Source organism: Alosa alosa, chromosome 1 (assembly GCF_017589495.1).
Source record: "Alosa alosa isolate M-15738 ecotype Scorff River chromosome 1, AALO_Geno_1.1, whole genome shotgun sequence".
Taxonomy (NCBI): Eukaryota; Metazoa; Chordata; class Actinopteri; order Clupeiformes; family Clupeidae; genus Alosa; species Alosa alosa.
Window position 1 is genome coordinate 21,402,228 of NC_063189.1, and position 20,926 is coordinate 21,423,153.

At 41.7% G+C, this 20,926-nt stretch overlaps 3 protein-coding genes across 5 annotated transcripts; 2 read left to right on the top strand and 1 right to left on the bottom strand.

Annotated features, from left to right (window-relative positions):
- Window positions 1-2: 2 nt before the first annotated feature.
- Window positions 3-9,803, bottom strand: ncapg (non-SMC condensin I complex, subunit G). Of its 2 annotated transcripts, none has more exons than XM_048238045.1 (22): window positions 9,696-9,803; window positions 8,622-8,739; window positions 8,273-8,488; window positions 7,744-7,972; window positions 7,415-7,560; window positions 7,178-7,262; window positions 6,881-7,076; window positions 6,424-6,573; window positions 6,030-6,170; window positions 5,811-5,934; window positions 5,594-5,683; window positions 4,958-5,143; window positions 3,975-4,085; window positions 3,768-3,887; window positions 3,317-3,559; window positions 2,349-2,530; window positions 1,963-2,134; window positions 1,348-1,518; window positions 901-1,024; window positions 766-801; window positions 577-646; window positions 3-430 (listed from the first exon to the last, which is right to left on the bottom strand). In XM_048238045.1, the coding sequence occupies exons 2-22, from the start codon at window positions 8,727-8,729 to the stop codon at window positions 292-294; spliced, it is 3,039 nt and encodes a 1,012-aa protein (XP_048094002.1). In that variant the 5' UTR covers window positions 8,730-8,739; window positions 9,696-9,803; the 3' UTR covers window positions 3-291. The 2 variants fall into 2 exon arrangements, with proteins under 2 accessions (XP_048094002.1, XP_048094012.1); XM_048238055.1 differs by having other exon boundaries at window positions 9,607-9,803.
- Window positions 9,804-10,314: 511 nt separating this feature from the next.
- LOC125297926 (cytochrome P450 2U1) lies at window positions 10,315-13,895 on the top strand. 2 transcript variants are annotated; one of them, XM_048248507.1, is made up of 5 exons: window positions 10,315-10,873; window positions 11,081-11,735; window positions 11,842-12,003; window positions 12,099-12,266; window positions 12,772-13,895. In XM_048248507.1, the coding sequence occupies exons 1-5, from the start codon at window positions 10,424-10,426 to the stop codon at window positions 12,948-12,950; spliced, it is 1,614 nt and encodes a 537-aa protein (XP_048104464.1). In that variant the 5' UTR covers window positions 10,315-10,423; the 3' UTR covers window positions 12,951-13,895. The 2 variants fall into 2 exon arrangements, with proteins under 2 accessions (XP_048104464.1, XP_048104455.1); XM_048248498.1 differs by having other exon boundaries at window positions 10,315-10,868.
- A 230-nt stretch (window positions 13,896-14,125) lies between these two features.
- On the top strand, window positions 14,126-20,027 carry hadh (hydroxyacyl-CoA dehydrogenase). The gene is made up of 8 exons (XM_048264779.1): window positions 14,126-14,349; window positions 14,974-15,102; window positions 16,040-16,197; window positions 17,101-17,227; window positions 18,046-18,135; window positions 18,242-18,314; window positions 19,475-19,591; window positions 19,684-20,027. The coding sequence occupies exons 1-8, from the start codon at window positions 14,233-14,235 to the stop codon at window positions 19,800-19,802; spliced, it is 930 nt and encodes a 309-aa protein (XP_048120736.1). The 5' UTR covers window positions 14,126-14,232; the 3' UTR covers window positions 19,803-20,027.
- The last annotated feature ends 899 nt before the right edge of the window (window positions 20,028-20,926 follow it).

Below are 20,926 nucleotides of genomic sequence, written 5' to 3' on the forward strand. Positions count from 1 at the left end.
GCTTGTGTTGAATTTATTTATTAACCAAATAAACATGGTTTAGAATTTAAACATTTAATACACTGTATAGGGTTATTTGTGTGATATTAAAGGTTGTAGAAATTGTAAAGATATTTTTTTGTAAAGTAGGGCTCATTCTTCCTGCCAAAGAGCATTGTAACACCAAGACCACCTGACCAGTACAGTATGAAGCAAGTGCTAACAGGAAAAAGGTTATGTAAATGGGCTTGAAACCCAAGTTGTAAAACCTCACAGACAATATAGCTACTGAGTCTAACCAGAATCGGTCATCTATGACCCATTTGCTTCTTGGTCCAAGAGGGTGGCCAAATCTTGCTTAGTCTTGTCTGCTACTGCAGCAGCAGCCGCCGCCTTCCCCCGACGGGTTGGTCTTTGAACCACAGGTGTGTCAGGGATATTTTCCCCATCACTGCAGAGGAACAAAGGAGATCCCAAAGGCTCTTAAGTCTGAACACATGACTAACACTGCACCTGACATCATAGACATGCAGACAAGGGAACACACAGCCAGCACAGCATGAACAGTTTCTTTGATGCAAGTGGTCCAGAACCCACCTTTCCTCTGAGGACTCCCGTGCTTTGCTGCCTTTCCTGGCCCTGGCAACTGCAGTTTTCTTCTGACCTCCTGTAAGAGAGTGTGAAGTTATCAGGCAATGATTATCACAGCACTCAAATGAAGAGTTATTGAAAAAAAAAAAAAAAAAAAAAAAAAAAAAAAAAAAAAAAAAAAAAATAATCACAAACCTCTCCTCGGCCTCTTGACACCGATATCTTCAACATCTGCACATAAAAAAAATACGAGGTAGTTAAGCCAAAGTTTTTTAACGTGTTGTGAATGCTTCAGTATGTCAGCATGCGGAGGCGGTCTAATCCACTGACCCCCTGCGTTCTCATCGAGAGCCTGCAGCGTGGTGTCCTGAGTTTTAGGATCCTTCTTCTGGTTACATTTCAGTCGACTGGTAATCTTCTCCAGCGCCCGAAGGCAGATCTTATCCTTTACCTCCTGCGAACGACAAAAGAACCCGGAGGGGATTGATGAATGAACAATCAAAGCTGTTATATTCAGCTGCTCATTTAAAATGTACCATCTATTCTTTTACAAACAGTCAGTATATGGCTTATTCATACAGTACTTTCAGATACATGTACTGACTGCATCAGATAGACTAAACTCTTTTGTTATGAGATTTAGCTAGCTGGTTAATAAAGTGCACTGGCATATATTCTTTAGGGTTAGGCGATCAACAGGATGTTTGAAGGATTCTTTGAAAACCTGAAAAGGCACATCATATGTTCTTTGTTCGCTCTGCATTCGCTCATGCCAACCTCTTGGATCTCCTGGAGGAGCAGCAACAGGTCTTTGGTGAGTGGGCCGTCCTCTGTGCTCAGTTGCAGGCAGCTCAGGCTCTTTGTGTAGAGGCGGACCTCCGGGGCCCGCGGGTCCCTCAGGATCTCATTACACAGACGCACTGCCAGGCTATCGTGAACTGACAATCCCTGAGAAGACAGGAGGAATGTAAAGAGAATAGAGGAAGAGCAAAAAAGCACGAGAGAACAAACAGAAATGCACATTACAGCATAATCGTCTTTTAAAGAGAGTGGGTAAAGCGCAATAAATGGGCTACATTTTTCAGCATTGCTATGTTGTATGCAGTTTTGAGGTCCAACCATCCAATGGCAATGCTACAGAACCTAATCTAAATCTAAGATTGTGCACATATATTTAAAGGTGATTAAAGATGCTTGAGCAAGACACATAATTCATAATTTCTTTAAAGTACCAACTTAACAAAACAGTAATGGGTCGGTAATGGTATGTTCAGGAAGATACACATTTGCAAAAAGTCGCTCAGCAGTCTTGCCACACATGGTGCACTATTCATTTGGTCTCAATATTGATCTAAGTTGGTCACATATCTGCAGGCAGTCCTAGCGCCTCACCTGCAGGGCCACGTCTTTGTTTGGCCTGATGAGGACGCTGGAGCGGGTCAGCTCGGTCAGGAGCTCGGCTACATTGGAGACGTCCACCTCGGCCAGCGGAGAGGTGGCTGGTGCCTGGGTCAGCGTCCGGATGGTGGGCAGGAAGCTCTCCTCTATACACTCCTGGTGAGCTCTGAGTGGGTTAAACATACAACTCAGTATGCCAGCCAAACATGCACACAAGGCTGATAGCATTCAAAGGAATATACAGATGAAGGCTAATTATTTGTCTTCAGCATTTATTTTTAAGTTTTTAAATCATGCACAAAAGAAAAAACAATATCAAGTTAATGAGATTGATGGCAGTTCTGAATACACCTCTGAAAATTGTGTACAGTGTACTGTACCTGCTCTCTCTGGCGTACAGCTGCAGGAAGACGCCCAGGCAGTGGCGCAGCTTGGTGTCGTCCTCTGTGACCGGGTTGTACCACAGCAGCACTAGGCGCGACAGCAGTTTGGGACTGCTGATTCGGCCACAGTACATCAGCTTAGCCAAGCCCTCAGCCACCTCAGTGCGCAACTCTACCACCTGAAACAGACAGATACAGAAAATGATCCGCACCCGCCTTAAAATTACACAGCCATCAAATGTAGCTACAAGCAGCAATGAGGGGTCTAGGCAGGTCAGCCGGGCGTGGTCGCTATAGCAACAACTGTCTGTAGGCACTCACAACACGTTTCATGATAATTGGCCACATATGGGCTGAGGCGAGTTCACCTCCTACTTGCTTGCTTTGCTTTTCGGCTATAGTGGACAAGCGGTTTTGAGGGGAATTCTTTTTTAAAGATATCTGTAAAAAATAAAAAAGATCATCTGGTGAAGGTGGGACAAATTTGGGGATTGTGTCCACTGTCCACGTACCAAGTCTAATGTCAATAGAAATGTTGCCGACATATGACTTCCCTTTCCGTTTGCCGCCAGATTAACAACTTCAAAGATCAATATGATAACTTTTGTGAGGTGTGCTACATTACATTAGACTTCATTTGTGGGCAGTAAGGTAGCGGTCATATAGGAGTTGTCAATTGTTTTTGTATTCCCCATAAATTTTCGGTCAACAATTCCAGGGTCACCGGACTAGACTTTTATGAAAACTCTCACTCAGACAGTAGCACAAACACAGATCAGACAAACGAAAACACACACACACACAAACACAGATACACACCACACACACACACCAGACACAAACGAAAAAACACACACACAAACAACCACACAAAAACGAAAACACATACACACAGAAGCAAACACACACTTGACATTTCTGGAATATTTTGTAATATCACAGTTTTGCTGGTAAAAAGGTGATACCTCACTGTCCAGGAAGTCTGTGAGCATCATAAGGATGCTCTGGACGGTGCTCTGGCCATCCTCCGACTCCACCTCTTCAGCTGGGCGGTTAGACTGCGAATCACTATCGTTGAGTGCATCCGTGTTCTGAGTAGGCTTGGCCGCAGGGCTCTGGCCGACTATGTCCAAGCCGTTGAGGAGCAGCTGGTCAATCAGAGCCCTCACAGCACTTATCCTGATCTTGGGCTCGTCCAGCTGACTGATCTGGAGGGAAGAGAGTTTCAGTCGCTCAGTGATGACAGCAGCAGCCCGAAACATATACAAACCCACAGAGCTTACAGTATTAGAGCAGTTAGGCGTCTGGATACATGTGTAGCACAGACCTCATTTAAGTCAGTTTGCACGTGTGCACATTTTTTCGCAAATGCCGTGTGTCATGTGTAAATTGTATGTGTGTGTGTAAGTATTGTACCTGCAGTAAGAGCACCAGGTGCCTGTTGGCCAGGTCTTTGCTGTGGAGAGCACATGTGCCCAGACACACCACAGCCATGTTCCTCACCGCTGTGTTTGGATTGGCAATACCTGGCAGAACCTGAGGAGAGAAACACACAAGCCTGATTATTCAATCTGTATCAGGATATTCAATTTTGTGTGTGTGTGTGTGTGTGTGTACACACACCAGGGACTCTATTAGGGCATTGATGGAAGGGCGGATGCCTTTCTTGATGTTCATCTGCTTCATGAGCTCCACACACATGGTCAGACATTTGAGCAGGGTCTCAGGATCACTCTGATGACACAGAAGAGGGAAAACAGTCAGACTTTACAAGTCAAACACAGAGCACATGAGCTACTCCATTTCATTTACCCATTAATTACAGTTAGCAATGTATTGTGTCTGAACCAACATTCTTTGTGTTACACACATGTATTTGAGCAGTGTGCCTGTTCAATAATACCAATGATCTTGTTAAATGGATGAAATATTACCTCTGGAGAAAAATTACCTGAACAAAACGGTTTTCACCATATAGTAAGGACTGGGCCCATGCGGCTGTGCTGTCTGAAAGTGAGGACTAATGCAAGACATATGCCTTTCTGTTATATTCACACACGTCATACCATCCTGCCTCAGCAGTTCCCATTCAGAGCTGACATACTTCCAACTTGACACTAGAATCAAACCAGCTGACGCAAAAGCACCTCATGGATTTTACATTCCCAGCACCGCACCAGCTGCATGATTTCTCTCAGTGCGCTATGGAGCAGCTAATCAGAGGCAGAGGCCAAGGTGGCACAAGATCAGAGGCGAACACTACTGTTAGCGTGGCTGAGCATTCATTAGGAAAGAGCAGAGTCAGGCGTGGAGCAGTGCACCCCAGGCAGTGGAGATCAGCACAGCCTCAGCCCCCAGGCGCACACAGAAGCACTCAAAGGCTAGAATTAGGGCTTTGTAAGAATGATGGTTGGTAGTGCTAAAGATGCTTCTAATTTCAATGCACGCCCCCACCCCCCCGTTTCAATTTCTTAGCAAAAAAGCTCAGAAAACCTCAGCAGCAACTCAAGCTCAGTAATGGACAAAAAAATGCCAGTGGAGTGGTGTTATTGAAAGATGCACAGCAGGCTTTGACAGGGTGGGATAAGCAGGGCCTTGACTTGTACCTTCTCCACGCGGACTTCCTTCTCCTTGCTGTCGGGCTGGGCAGCCTCCGCCACTAGCTGAGCCCTGCGGGTCTCCAGCTCAGAGATGCGGTCCTTGAGTTCAGCAGCGTGGCTAAAGTCCTGGGCACTGATGCAGTCCTCTAGGGCCTGCTTGGCCTCCATGATGTGGACCTTCACCTCTGCCAGCTAGACAACAAGAGAGGGGGTGAAGGGGCAGGAGTGAGTTTGAGGGCAGAAATTGTGGACAAGACCACAATAAAATGGAAACAAGATGGTGTGGTGATGAAAATTAGTGCAAAGACATCATTACTGATTTGATATTCAAATAATCATCAAATCAAGTTTATTTATATAGCGCATTTCATACACAGAGGTCATTCAATGTGCTTTACATAAACAAAACTAAACAGTAATAGCAGATAGAAGCATAGACGGGCAACAGTCAAAGAAAAAGTAATCATAATTTTTTTAAAAAAGGTAAAATCATTTAAATATATTGATGATCAATTATTTATTTGATACTGATAGCTATGTGATCAAGAATAATTAGCAATTACAATTATAAACAATAATATAAAAGGTGAAATTACATTTCATCATTATAGCAGTGGGGTCTATGGCATATTGATTTCATACCTTGACTTGTTTCTTCCGGTTTTCATTCTCATCAATGGGTTCGTTGACATGTACTATGGGTTCACGCACCTCAGAGATAATCTCAGCAATCTGGTGCAGATTAAGTTGGGGTTCAAGTGACGGTTAGTAAATGCAGTAAATGCCTTCATGCAGCAACAGAAACCTAAGCAACTATGGCCACTCAGGACAGAACGTAGGAAAGGAGCAGGCAACTCACCATCTCTATGCGCCGGTCATCGTCTTTCAGCACGTTCATGAGTTTCTCCACCAGCAGGGAGATCAGAGAGATGGGTGTGTTGGGCAGTACCAACATCTCCTGCAGAACTGCCAGCACCCGCTTCCTACACACACACACCACAAGTTATCACAGTTAACATCACGGTCAAGAGATCAGACAGAAGAATCTGAGAGGCCGGGTGGGGTGGTGTGAGCTGACCGTCCGCCCTCCTCAGCTGTGTCCAGACAGCCGACCAGCAGGATGAGCTGCTTGCCGATGAACTCTCTGGTCAGGACCATCTCCAGCTGTGTGTCATCAGCCATCTGCTCCTCGCCCAGTATCGGGATGCGCTTCAAATAGCTACACACACACACACACACACACACACACACACACACACACACACACACACACTTCAGATCACTGTAGCCTGTCTGTGACTGTGGGACACTTGGGTGGCCCTTTACTATGGTGTACTGAAGAAGTGTGTTTGTGTGTAACAAGTTCATTGAAACAGGTGTTCAAATTTCAAATAATATACTTATAGTGTTTGACATTCAATAAAGATCTTTATATTCCATGTACATATGCATGTCTTATAAAAGTTTGATACCCATAAAGGTACTCTGCAAATATGACAGCCTCTGGAACCAACTGCTCCAAGATCTCCTCTCCCTGGTCTCCTTTCTGCTTAACAAACTCGCAAAGCGCTCTCCAATACAGCACGTTCTCACAGGTCAAAGCATCCACTGGAATCAATTTCCTGTACACAGGCAGAACACACCGATTATATTACACAAAACACCTGCACAGACTTGCTCACATGACTGATTATACAATACGTGACACACAGATTTCATGACAGGACACAACAAAATGGCTAGACATCTCACAATTAGTATACTTTTGTCAACTTGTATTCCAATTTTTACTTCGTTGCCACCAGGGCCTTTTCACAAAGTAAGTAAATAGAATACCAATTTTACACAAAAAGGGATTCTATTTTCCAAGGTACATCACTTTAGTCATTTAGGCTGAACGCCACAACCCAATCCTTAGCTGTCTCTTACCTGCCATCCAGGCTAACTCCACCCTGCAGGAGCTCCTCAAGGCTCTCGGCCCTGGAGAAGAGGGCATGGAGAACCTCAAAAGCAATCTCGGCACAGTTCTCCACATCCAGTCTGTGTAGGAGATCAAGAACCTTCCCGTCCAGCAGGCGCAACCATGCAGGAAGCAGGTTACATTTAACCACCTCCTTAACACACTCTGAGAATGCAAACACACAATACAGCAGTGAGCTTTCTCTGACCAGCGTGGAAACATGAGGTTTACGAGAGAACACTCAGCATCACATTTGTGTAAGCTACCTGAGGAGTCATGTAGACCTTGCTGAAGCAGACTGACTCTCTGAGCAATGGTCAAAGCTCGCATATGCACCTTCTCTGCCAAGACCTGTAAAATAGGTCATAAACAAGCCGGTCAGCCTTAAAGAACAACATGGACACATTCACACAAAAAGTCAACGGGAAATTTTTTAAAAAAACAAAAACAAAATTAAAGCTCTCAAAACATGTACTGCCAAATCCCAGCAACCTGCGCCGTACCTCGTATGCCAGCTTTCGGACTTTCTCCTTCACGTCTCTAGTACGCTTCAGGATTTTAGGCAGCGAGATGGTAGAGGGAGCAATGCAGGACAGCACAGCACGCCGCACTTCAGGGTTGGAGTCGTTCTCAAGGATCAGCATGTAAGCTTGCCAGCCACAAAGAGAGAAACACAACCGTCAGCACAGAGGAAAACACTCCACAATATCAAATGCTGGTGGAGCACAGTAACACAGCCAGACTGCTCCAAGTGATTTACAGATAAGAAGTCAATCCTGATGGTGGTTCTTCTATTGGATGCAACCCTGTCTATGCAACCTTAGTTTTGTACCTTTCATAGTGGGGCAGTCTGGATTCTGGGGCTCCTGCAGCCTTGCCATGGCAAGCGCAGCCTGGATGCGGATGTTGGGGAATTTGTCTGTGACACGAATCAGCATGGTTTCGTGAATTCGATCAAAAAGGTCGTCGTCTATAAGGGCATTCTCTGACATGCTGCCCAAAAGCTTGTTGATGAGCTGACAGACACGGAAACGAACTGCATGACTGTTAGCATTGTGCGACTGAAAGAGACAAGAGAAGAGTAAGAGTTAGTCAATAACATGCTGCGTGTTTATGAAACCTCTTACAGATAAGCATATAAATAAAGGAACTATGTCATTATATACAAAACGAGTGATGTTGCACGTATATGCCACTGTAAAGTAATGTTTATAAAAGTTGACATTGAATAAAAGCGTATGCTAAATATCTAAGTGACAGACTCAAGAGCAGGCACAGGAATCAAACCCAGCCCGATCAATTATCAGGCCATGACTAATATCACCGCTGTACCAAATCACATTATGAGATCAGAATTTCACCTCCAAGAGGAACGTGAACAGGAAGTTCAAGAATGGATTTTCTTCCTCTTCCTCCTCTTCTTCTTCTTGTCCCTCACTGATAGTGGTCTCAAAACTGGTTGCAAACTTGGTGGCAAAATCAATCACATTCTCCACGGCTGGCTCCCGTTTGTACACGATCATGGCGTACTTCAGGTAATGGATGAACTCTTCGTGGAAGGCAGTTTTGTCTTCCAACTGTTGATACACATCAAATAGATTTTAAAGACTCACAGAAAAATAAAACCCAAAGGGGGACCATTCAAGAGAAGGCTACACACTACACTACTTCTTTAGTGTACATCCACGTGACTGTCCCACTTGTACTCACTTTGTTGTATCTGCTTTTCAAACTGGCAGCAAGCTTGGCCTTGTTGTTGTGAGCTTTTTGTGCCCGCTGAAAGGCCTCCTTTATCTCAATATCATTGTCTGCAGTCATGTTTGCCTTTCTGTGAAAAAAAAAAAAAAAAAAAAAAAATGCAATGCAGAATTACAGTGACATTGACTTGACAATGGATTTCCTAGTAGTAAAATTGTTGACTCTTTCGAACACGACATGCCGAAAAAAAGAATAATAGTATATAAGAATAAGCAAGTGAAATAGACATAATAAGGACATGCAGGAATATCATAGTATTGTGTAAGCATTATGTGTGCTAGGGTAACGCTAAAATTAACGTTACTGAATCTGCTAGCAAAGGGCAGACATGCTTGTTAAAAATAGCAAAATCAACAGCGTTAAGTCTTCATTTAGTTTGATCTTCGCGAAGTAGAGGTATGCCATGAGTGGACTTAATATTATTATTTTCGTCGGCGGCCAGGAAAAGCACATTTTAAAAGTTACCTTATTTTTCCAAGCCCCATCATAGAAAGTTACGTTACTCGATGCAACTAGTGTTACCCACAAGCTAAAATGGTTCATGGGAAGTGCATTTCAATTAACAGACTTAAGTGTATAACAATAATTATTCTCGATGAACACAAATGCTAAAATCTCAACTTGAATCACTGAATAATGAAAGATCAATGTTTGTGACCTATTCTAGCATTAACCCAAGGAACGTAGCGAGCAGCGCTAACGCTGGACAACACAAACAGATTTTCAATACATAATGGCAACTGGGCCTATCACCAAATACTGCCAATATTAGACATGTACATTTTTTATTGAAGGTAGCAATAGTTATTGATCGCTAGATAACGTTAGCAAATATCTACGATAAAGATGTACGACAGATAAGATAAATGCTAAATTAACGTTACTAGCTTCTACCCAAGCTACGCCCCACAGTTAAGACAACAGCAAAAACAACGACCTTTAGTACGAATTTGTTGAGTAATCTGTTCCTGCCTTTTAAGCAAAACTGCTTGTCTTACTCGATGCTTTATTCACTATCATTCTTACTTTAGCGATGTCCTTCTGTCCTAAAATATTCCGAGACTCCTTAGTAGGAATATCCTATCCGCCAGTTTTTAAATTGTCTTCTTCACCTTTCTTCAACGGTTAGCAATGATTTTTTTTTTTTTGCAATACCGCCCCCAACTGGCTTGGTGTTAAATAGCCAATGCGGATGAAGTGTTTACAAATAGCCCACATGACGAAATAATTTATACACATTTAAATACCGATACTCTTTCTGATAGTCATTTTGTATTCAACTATAGGGTTGCAATTCAAGGTTTCTCTGATTGAAAGTAGATTTCTAGATCTATAAGAAAAGTGTAGCCTACATATCATTCCATCACACCACCTATATACACACGTCTGTCAATAAAATATGTGATTAGTTCATTCTGGCTAAGTTGTTTGGTGTAAGGTGGCCATTACTTTGTTAACTCTGTTCTGCCATAATTTTCATCCTGAGAATTTCTCAATTTGCGCGAACAGCTGTGGGGCGTGGTTTTGTCCGTGCGTCCCTCGCCCCTTGCTTTCCAGACCTATCAACGACGATAAATAACTTTTTGCCAACCAATGAACAGTTAAAAGATTTGACCGCGTGACGCTGTATCATGGCTGCGGAAACTCTAAGCGTAGGCACACTTTTAAAAGAGGAACAAAATATATCTAATCTATAAAGGATCATATGGATCAAGGCTGTACGTTTTCACTCATTTGTGCACCAAACTGTCACAATGTTTTGGCATATATGGCAGGAGATCCAGTTTTCTTCCGTGATTTCTACTGTCAACATAGTGACATTGGCTGTGTTCATTTTTGTTTATTATTGTGTGCATGAGTACAGAAGACTTAGACATTTTTCTAACATTCCCCCGGGTCCTAAGCCATGGCCTTTGGTCGGCAATTTTGGAGGTTTCTTGATTCCATCTTTCATTTCAAGACGATTTGGTCGAAATCGGGAGGAATATGTAAAGAGGACATCCAACCCTGTTTCGCCCCAAGTTGCTCTGATGGAACTTTCAAAAATCTATGGGAACATATTCAGTATATTTGTTGGCAACCAACTGATGGTTTTGCTGACTGGCTATGAAGTAGTCAGAGATGCTCTCTCCAACCATGCAGAGGTGTTCTCTGACAGACCAGATGTTCCAGTCATCACCATTATGACAAAGAGAAAAGGTATGGTCTCCTTAAATCTAGACAAGGCAAGCTGATTAAGACAATGCTTTGAGATGGTTTATAGCTGAAAGTATGTAATCATATGAGTAACGTGTTTTTAGGATTTTTAGTGCACAGTTTGTGTTGACAGAGTATGACAGAGATGTGTTTGTAGTTCAAAGTATCAAATAAGCTATAATTTATTTTAAATATCTCTCTCCACTAATTTGCAGGAATCGTTTTTTGCACCGTATGGCCCAGTGTGGAGAAAGCAACGCAAGTTTTGCCATAGCACTTTACGTGGCTTTGGCCTGGGGAAGCTCAGCTTAGAACCATGCATATTGGAAGGTCTGGCTATTGTTAAAAGTGAACTATTGAGGCTCAGCAGTGAGTCTGGAGAAATGGGTGTTGACCTTACTCCACTAATTAGCAACGCTGTGTCCAACGTTATTTCTGCCATTAGCTTGGGACAGCGTTTCCACCTCCAGGACCAGGAGTTCAGAACTCTGCTGGATCTTATGGCCCGGGGCCTAGAGATCAGTGTCAACAGTCCTGCAGTACTCATCAACATCTTCCCCTGGCTTTACCACCTGCCCTGTGGGGTGTTCAGGGAGCTGCGGCAGGTCGAGGGCGACATCACTGCATTTCTTAAAAGGATCATTGCCAGACACAGGGACACACTAGACCCAGACAACCCAAGGGACCTCATAGACATGTACCTTGTGGAGATGCTGGCCCAGCAGACTGCAGCAGGCCCCACAGAGAACACCTTCTCAGAGGACTACCTTTTTTACATCATAGGCGACCTCTTCATTGCAGGAACAGATACCACCACCAATTCCATGTTGTGGATGCTATTGTACATGTGTTTGTATCCCGACATCCAAGGTAGAGTTGATACACACTTCGCTGGTGACAATATGACAGCATTTTCTGCAGATGTGTTCCCATTTCATGATCCCCATCCTAAAGTTTTAAAGTTTTTTTGTCACAGAGAAAGTTCAGGAGGAAATTGATGCAGTGATTGGCCGAGACAAGTTTCCATCACTGACAGACAAAGGATGCCTGCCATTCACTGAGGCAACCATAATGGAGGTCCAGCGGATGACTGTGGTGGTTCCTCTTGCAATTCCTCACATGGCCTCACAGACCACAGGTGAGGAAGTTAGTTGTGCACGGAATTCTTTGAACATGAAAAACAAGAAATGAAACCAGCCCTGATTGCAATAACCAGGTTTGGTTTCTTTACAGTGTTCCGGGGTTACACCATTCCAAAAGGTACGGTGATCATCCCAAACCTGTGGTCTGTCCACAGAGATCAATCTGTTTGGGACAGTCCAGATGACTTCAAACCTTCAAGGTTTTTGGATGAACAGGGAAAACTGCTGAGAAAAGAGTATTTCATTCCATTTGGAATAGGTAGGATATATTTGATTATGTTATAATCATTATTTTTCTTTCAATGACTGAATCCTGTCTAGATGTGTTGTGGTGATGAAAGGCTCTATGAAACATATTTTGTATACCCTCACTGATCAAGTTGGTAATGACTACCATATAACCATAGCATGCTCTCAGTGACACTTAATAGGTAGCCTACACTTCATTAATGCTACAGTAATTCTCTATCATGTGCGAGCATTTCCGTGCATACAAGAATCTATAGGCAAAGGTTCTGTTGTTTTTGAGACCAAAACTCAACAGAACAAGTGAGTAACAACTGAGTAACATTTCATAACCAATTTGAAGGTATTAGAAACTATTGATCTCCTGGAAAGAACTCGGTGATCACATGTTGCACCAGTGCTCCAAGATGCAGTGTTTATCTCACTATATTACTATGACTCCATATATATACATGAATCACGATAACAATACATGTGAAGATTATCTGTTATTATTTCACCTGTCACGCTTTTTCTAGGCCGCAGAGTGTGCATGGGAGAGCAGCTTGCCAAGATGGAGCTCTTCCTGATGTTCACCAATCTGATGCAGGCATTCACATTTAGATTCCCCAAAGAAAAACCACCTCCACCCATGCATGGGCGCTTCGGCCTTACATTGGCCCCTTGCTCGTACACTGTTTGTGTGACACCCCGCTAGACACAACACTGACTGAAAGTGTTAAAGGTCAAGTCCACCATTGTAATGTGAAATATTTGTTAAATTCAGGAAATTGCTCTGTATGGTCCTCTAGCTTTCTGGTTTTGTGTGTAGTCCTAACTCTGTAAATGGGAAACAAAGTAGCTGAGACTGAGTATTACCAAAGTCCATTTAGGCATGTCCTTCCACTTGGTGGCCATATTGCAACGCACTTTGGGCACTTAATGGACATCTATTTCGGTCAGAACTGTGTGTGTGCAAGGGTTTACGACACCAACCTCACTACAGCGGCGAGATCACACCACATGATTGATACAATTTATTTACATTTTGGCCGCGGAAGGGGCGGGCTATGTGAAGACAACTGCCATATTGGTGTTACAATTAACCCCTGCATTTCTATAGAGGATTTTTTGAGTGCTGTGTGTCCTCATTAGATCGTCTCTGGCATTACCCTATTACAGCCAATAAATTAGTTGCTTTAGAGGGATGGAAGGAAGGGATTTACCAGAATGGCTGACTCCACCTTAAAATATAAACTGTTAGTTTGGCTGACCCTGTCCAGAAGTGTTTGTCCCTGTCCCATGGAAGCTGAAATGCTCAAGAAGGGAGGTAATTCGGTGACCACTGACATTTCTTTTGGCTGATTGCCTTTCACTAAAAATGTTTGCACTTTAATAATATCAGGGAATTTCATTTAAAGATTTGCTAATGCTGCAATGCAATGTGTAACTGACATCTTGCAAAATTAAGAAAACTAATGTTGTATTGCACTGCACATAAGTAATGAGAAAACATATTATACAGTATCATTTCATTTAATCTGCTGATAATAAATTGCTCATGTATTGTTTGGGAATATGTTGAATGCCCTGGTTGGCACATTAAAAATTATTTTAGAAATGTTTTATATTAGCGATAAATAAACCAAGTTTAAAATCTTGACTCATTTCCAGGCCTAGCCATTTCTTTTGTCTGTCCCAATCAAATGTCCTATTTTGTTGTATAATGTATACATTGATAACCCTCACAAAAGTTTGAAAAAGTAAAAAAGATAGATCTGGAAGGTGACCTCTTTCCAAAGGTTGTAAAGGATAGTTTATGTATCAAGAAATTCTCTGTACTGCAACTAAGTGAAAGGTCATGGACATAATTATAACCACGTGACCAGGCTCTGTATGACCTTCTTCCCAGTTTGTTGTCTGGTGAGGAAAATCAAGTCTCTCTCTGCCTGCGGTGTATCGTGTTTGCGTTGCCTTACGTTCTTGTCTGCAAAGCAGATATGGCTTTCGTTACCCACCAAATAATCAGGACGATAACATCATCTTCGGCCCGAAATGCAGCAATAAAACACGTAACTATTATTGGAGGTGGACAAATGGGCGCAGGTATTGCACAGGCAAGTTTAAACATCTGCATTAAAACACCCTGGTTTTAGCTAACGCGTTAGCTGATAGCTAACTAGCGAGCTAGTTCTGACAGTTGTGTACATGTATTTGGCTAACAGGAACTACCAAAATAAATTATTTGAACAGTTTCGTGATCCCAATTTCAGAAGTTATTTCACTTTTTAACTTACAACTCTGAAGGAACTTGGACAACGTTTTACAGCGTCTTGATGTCATGATGCCTAATGTCACTAAACGAACTAAAGGCAAGTTTGACTGACACCAACGTTAATGTTACCCTACGTTATCTCATTAGCAGCTGGATGGCTGCGTTATGATGACGAACATCACTGATTTTACAAATGAACCAAACACCTAGTTTTTAAAGAGTTTTTTATTTTAGCATTGGCGTAGACTAAGAGTTTGGGATTTGAAAGTTAGCCTGGGTGAACCCAAACGAGCCTGTTGGCAAAATTGAACTTGCTCTGCAGGTTGGTCTGGAAAGGAGCCCATTATGTCCATTTGAGAATAATCAAAAACCCAGGAGCGTGCATTTTGAAAGTAACTTGATGCAGCCCTATCACTTAAATGATGTGAAGGGTGGACATAAATGTCTGATGTCCCCTAACTCACAGGTGGCAGCTTCAACGGGTCATACAGTTGTGTTGGTGGATACAGCTGAGGACATCTTGAAGAAATCTGCTAAAGGAATTGAGGGCAGTCTGAAAAGAGTGGTCAAGAAGAAGTTTGCAGATAAGCCAGAGGTCAGTAATTGTATTTTAAAAATATGTGAATGCAATGTCCGGTAACAAAAGTGGCACACTAATACTTTGTTGGATCACCTAGCTTTGATTACAGCGCCATTTGTCACAGAGTTGTTCTAAAAACCTTATGAAACATCACAGCACTGTGCTTTTAGGGAAGAAGAAATCCATTGATGGGATTACCAAGTCATTCAGGTTATTTGCATAGTCATCTGGCTTCGTTTCATAGCCACACAACATTGCTGAGCCTAGAACTGGCCAACTGGGGCAACCCCAGAACATGAAACTGCCTCCAGTGCCTTGAACAATGGGCACTATGCATGATGCATGCATCACTTCATGTGCTTACTTTCATACGATGACATGCCCATCTCTGGAATAGAATAAATCTGGAGTCAGACCACATGGCATTTTTTCCATTAGTCCAAAGTCCAATCTTTAGGCTCCCTAGAAAATTAATACCTTTTCAACTAACCTCACTCAAGTGTTTTTTCTTATAGCTACACAGATGTTAAGTTCCAGTCTTTTGAGTTCTCATCATATTGTGTGTTAAAACAAATCCATCATGCATTCTACAGTTGGAAGCCTATGTTGTTTCAATCTTTTCCTGCCTGATTGCATGGGCATGACAATGTCAGGAGTCGTCTGGCTCAAATTGTGAAAAAGTGGTTCAGGGAGTATGAAGAAAGATTTTCACAGATGAATTGCTCACCATAAGTTTTGACTTTCAACCCATAGAAAGTCTTTGGGATGTGCTGAAGCAGACTTTACACAGAGGGTCGAGTCTCCTGTCATTAATACAGGATCTTGGCAAAAAATAAAACATGCTGTGAGGTTGTCTAAACAATGCCATGCTGGTTGTGAATCAGAGCAAAAGGTGGTCCATGAAATATTAGAGATGATATCATCATTGTTGTTGTTTATTTGTTTTAATCAGGCTGGGGAGGAGTTCATTCAGAAGGTTATGAAGAATGTGTCAACATCAACAGATGCAAACTCAACCGTCCAGAACACTGACCTGGTCATAGAGGCCATTGTGGAGAACCTGAAAATCAAGCAGGGTCTCTTTGGTGCTCTGGATAAAGCAGCCCCCCAGTAAGACAGGCCTACTGTAGATAATTAGGGGGGGAATTCTCCCATGTGCATAAGGGTGCGTAAGTTAAAGAAAAGTGCGTAACTAATCACATTTCACTCTACGCGAATTCACCCCTTCGCTTAAATCTGTCGTTTATGCGCAATAGAGGGAGGTATGCGTTTTGGGAGGAGCAACCCCACCATCTGGGCGTTTCTTATGTATACAACTCTACTGTAGAGCAGCGTTTATATTCGCCTGTCTCTTGATTTGTTTTTAATAGAGGCTGGTATTGTTATGCAGTCTCTACTGAAACTGCAGGAGTCAGTCTACAGCTTCGTTAGCATAGATAGCATGATATTATGAGAAGCAGCTGCCATTGTAGTGAGTTTTTAAATGATGGATCTACACACCTCAAGCACGTCTTGACTCTTAATAAACAAACCTCAAAGCAAAAGTGAAATTTCATGAAGTAAATTTTTGTTAGGCTATGTGATCACACACCATTATACTGTAGGCCTTCGCTATTCAGTTCACCATGGTTACATTTTCAAACTCAATGACTGGTTTGTGTTCTTTCTGGATTTAAATGGCATTCAGAAGGTCAATGAGAATGTCCACGTTTTCACATCAACCTAAATTAACGAGGTGGTGGATCAGTCTGGTTCTATTTTAAATAAATCACGGCTCTTTCATAAGGCCGCCTTGATATCGAACTCGCGCGCTGTGGGTGTGACAGAAGCGGGATTGGGAGAATATGCATTACTAAAGTGTGTTTAAAAAAAAAAAGAAATTACGCGTGAATAGGTGAATTCCCCCCAGATGCTTTAATACATTCACAGATGCACATTTGAGGTTGTGATATAATTAGAGAAGTGTTTCTTTGTTAATTCTTTTTGTGTGTCTTGGTGTATTGCATCCTACAGACACACAATCTTTGCTAGCAACACATCCTCTCTTCCCATCACGGATATTGCAAGCTCAACGGCAAGGCTGGATCGATTTGGAGGCCTTCACTTCTTCAACCCTGTGCCTATGATGAAACTTGTGGAGGTGTGTATCTTCAACAGATAGTCTTATTCTTGAATCTGAACATTGAGTCATATGGCAGCTTTGAGGAACACCTATCATGCCATATCAGGATGTTTTTATTCTTGAATAAGATACATTTTTAGATGCATTTTAGAAAATAACTAATATGAACTAATAGGCTATTTGTAACAGAGCCTGACGGTCAGTCATTTTAATTGCCTGTGAACAAATCAAAATCTCGAATCAAAACTTTTCGCATGTAAGCAGGGATTTCATTAACATTTTCAGACATATTTTAGATAACAATTCCATTATTTTCTAGGATATTTTAGTGTGACGGGGCCTGACCCATAACCTTGTTATAATTTAATGTCAGGATTTACCCTTGATCAATTTCCAAGGGGCATGACAAAAACTTGGGGAAAGTTGTAAATTCCTATTTATTTCTAGAATTTATCTTTAATGTCATGTTTTTAATATATTGATGTGGACAATAACAACTTGAAATTGTATGTAAAGTCTTTATCACAACAAAACTGTGAAAGACATAGCTCAGATTTGGCTGGGGACAGCCCATGGGGACAGAAACATTTCTGAGAGCGTAATAAATTACATATCCTTTTACAGAACAACTCGTAGAAATCAATCAATCATTTTTGGATTAAACAAGTTTCATTCATTGAAACAATCCCAGGACAGGAAATGTACCTTTCTGGCTGAATGCCCCATGTTGCTAATGAACTTGTACAATGTAAATAATATTAAGGGCTGTAAAGGATAACTGCTGTATTTATTATGACTAATATAATATATGTAATATTTCTACTTATTTTTTGCAGGTAATCAGAACTGAGTCAACAAGTCAGGAAAGCTATGATGCTCTGATGGCTTTCAGCAAAGCACTTGGCAAGCATCCTGTGACATGCAAAGTAGGTCTCTTGATTGAAAGTGTTTGAAATTTTGAAATGCCAAAGTTAGACGTCTTTTCAGCAATGCAGTAAATAAAGTAACGTCAGTTAAGCATGTCATTTGTAGGACACCCCAGGATTCATTGTTAACCGCCTGCTAGTGCCCTACATGATGGAAGCTATCCGACTGTATGAGAGAGGTAGGGACACTGCACTCTGTACTGGTTGCTTACATCCAACTGGTTTTCACACTTTCATTTTCAATCTTTCAACATGTTTCAGTGCACGGCAGGGCCAACTTATTTCTACTTTCCAAGTGTGGGTATCCATCTGAAGTCCATTGAAAAATACATGAGGTGTAGCCTAGTGATATATATATATATATATATATATATATATATATATATATATATATATATATATATATATATATATATTTGAATTGTCATTTTTAAAAGGATGTGAACTTTTGTTAGACCTACATGTCAATACCATTGTCAACAGCAGAGGCACCTCCCAAGTATTCCACATGCATATATCCTGATTACTTAAACATCAATCTCATTATACAATGACATGCCAGGGTAAGGGGTGGGAGGGGGGACAAGGTTCATATCTGGGTTACTGCAAGGGTAAGATCTGGATATGAATCCAGGTTAGGAAAGGGGTTGGAGGTGATGAAGCCCTCGGTATAATGGTCCCGGAAGACACTGTGATACACACCCTGTGGGTGTACTAAAGCCTGAAGTGTTTTCAAATTTGAGAAATGTTTCTGGCTGACACTGTTTTTTGTATAAAACATTTAAACTGTTTGCTTTAAACTGTAAACAAAATGGCAAGCAACAAGGCAATTGCCACAAACTTTTGCTCAAAATCTATAAAAGCAACGCCTACTGACCAGTAAGTTACTATCAGCTTCATTATGTAATACAGGTTAATACACAGACCCCAACTAGTCTGTGAGCGCCTTAGTCACTGGCTCGTGGTTCGTTGCTACAGCTAAAACCCACATAACGTTTAATATCTTTTGCCACTATCAAGTGGACAAGACACACACTCCTAATTGTCCAACGCAAGAGTTTGCCATTATCTAAAAAAAAAATTATATTAGGCATTGCCGATCTGCTGCAGCAATACTGACAGTACATGACGAGAGTGGCAGCCAACCCTGCTCCACTGGGATGTTTCTGCTCCACTCACAGGCCCTAGGCATATGGTCAAACAAAATGAGTAGTCACTGTCTTACACAAAATGTCCTATCAGTGTTTTGTTGTGGCTGTCTTTGACAATTCCCTGATCGCTTAAAGTGTTGAGAACATAACTACTCCACAAGGCCTGTTATCATGATGTTTATCCTTAGGTCACGGATCAAAAGAGGACATAGATGTTGCCATGAAACTGGGTGCTGGCTATCCTATGGGACCTTTTGAGTTGCTTGACTATGTGGGTCTGGACACTGCAAAGTTCATCATTGACGGTGAGAGGTTTTTTTGACCGTCTACTGTGATTCATCCGTAGATGCGGTGTAAAATAGTAAATAATGTTTTTCGTTTTCTTGTGTGGTTATAGGTTGGTGTGCAATGGAACCAGACAACCCCCTCTTTTCCCCAAGCCCCATGTTAAACAAATTGGTGGCTGAGGGCAAGTTTGGCAAGAAGACTGGAGAGGGATTCTACAAGTATAAGTAACAACCCAGTTTTCCTTAAAGCGGATAACTGGAGAACAAAGGCTACAGCAAGCTCAAATGGGGAACCTCAGGTTAAAAAATAGACACTCATAAAATAACTAAAAACATAACGCATGTGCCTTACCGAACAACAAAAGTCTTGTCATTTGTGAGTCAGTCTCTGTATTTGCCTATACACCTTTCAGTTATATGAATGCATGAAATGGCATTAAAGCATTTTCTGAAATAAGGCCTCACAGTCAGCTTTTTTCATTGTCATTGCATAGATTTATGGTTTTATGGACTAATTTACAATGAATGACATGTTTGTTAGCTCTACGTTCCCTCTTGGCGTTCCTCTGATGTGCAAATGTGTCGATCACCTACATACACCAAGAGGTCAGAATCAAGACTTACCCTCGGTGGTTCCTCATTGGTGGAATGAGTTGCCTGGTGTTCTGTGTTCTTGTGGTAGTTTTGGCACTTTCAAGAAGTGCTTAAGGACTCATCTGTTCACCTTACACCTAATTCATTCATTGAGTATTTCCCATACAAGGTTATGGTTTGTTCATGTATTTTGATATGTTATGGTATGGTATGTTTTTGTTAATATGGAAATTATTTTCATTGTTGGAAATTTTGAAATTGACAAAGGGGGAATTCTTAGTTTCTAGTTGGAAACGAGAAGCAAAATGAACAGGAAAATATCACTGCAGTTTACGAGATAAATAGATAGATAGATAGATACTTTATTGATCCCCGAGGTGTAAATGGCTAAACTATGCACTATGTTCGATCATGCACGAGATCTCTTATAACAGTGATAAGCAACATCATACCAGCCCCTGCGGGTGATACATTTTACGTTTTGTTCTCGTGCTGCATGTCACTTAACAATCCAGCAGAGGGAGACCAATACTAGTTCCTCCCCAAGAAACGAAAAGTGCATTGATCTGCTAGACGTGATGTAAACAAAACGAAGGCTGTACTTAGGTAAGATTCGATGCCGATAAATTCATGACATTTTGAATTTATTTGGCTCAGTGGTAGCCTATGTATTTTAGTGCCTGCCTTGCTATAGTCTATAGGGCCTAAGTCACTGCCGTCTTGACCCATTTAAAGGAATTAGGTAGTTTAATTCTGACA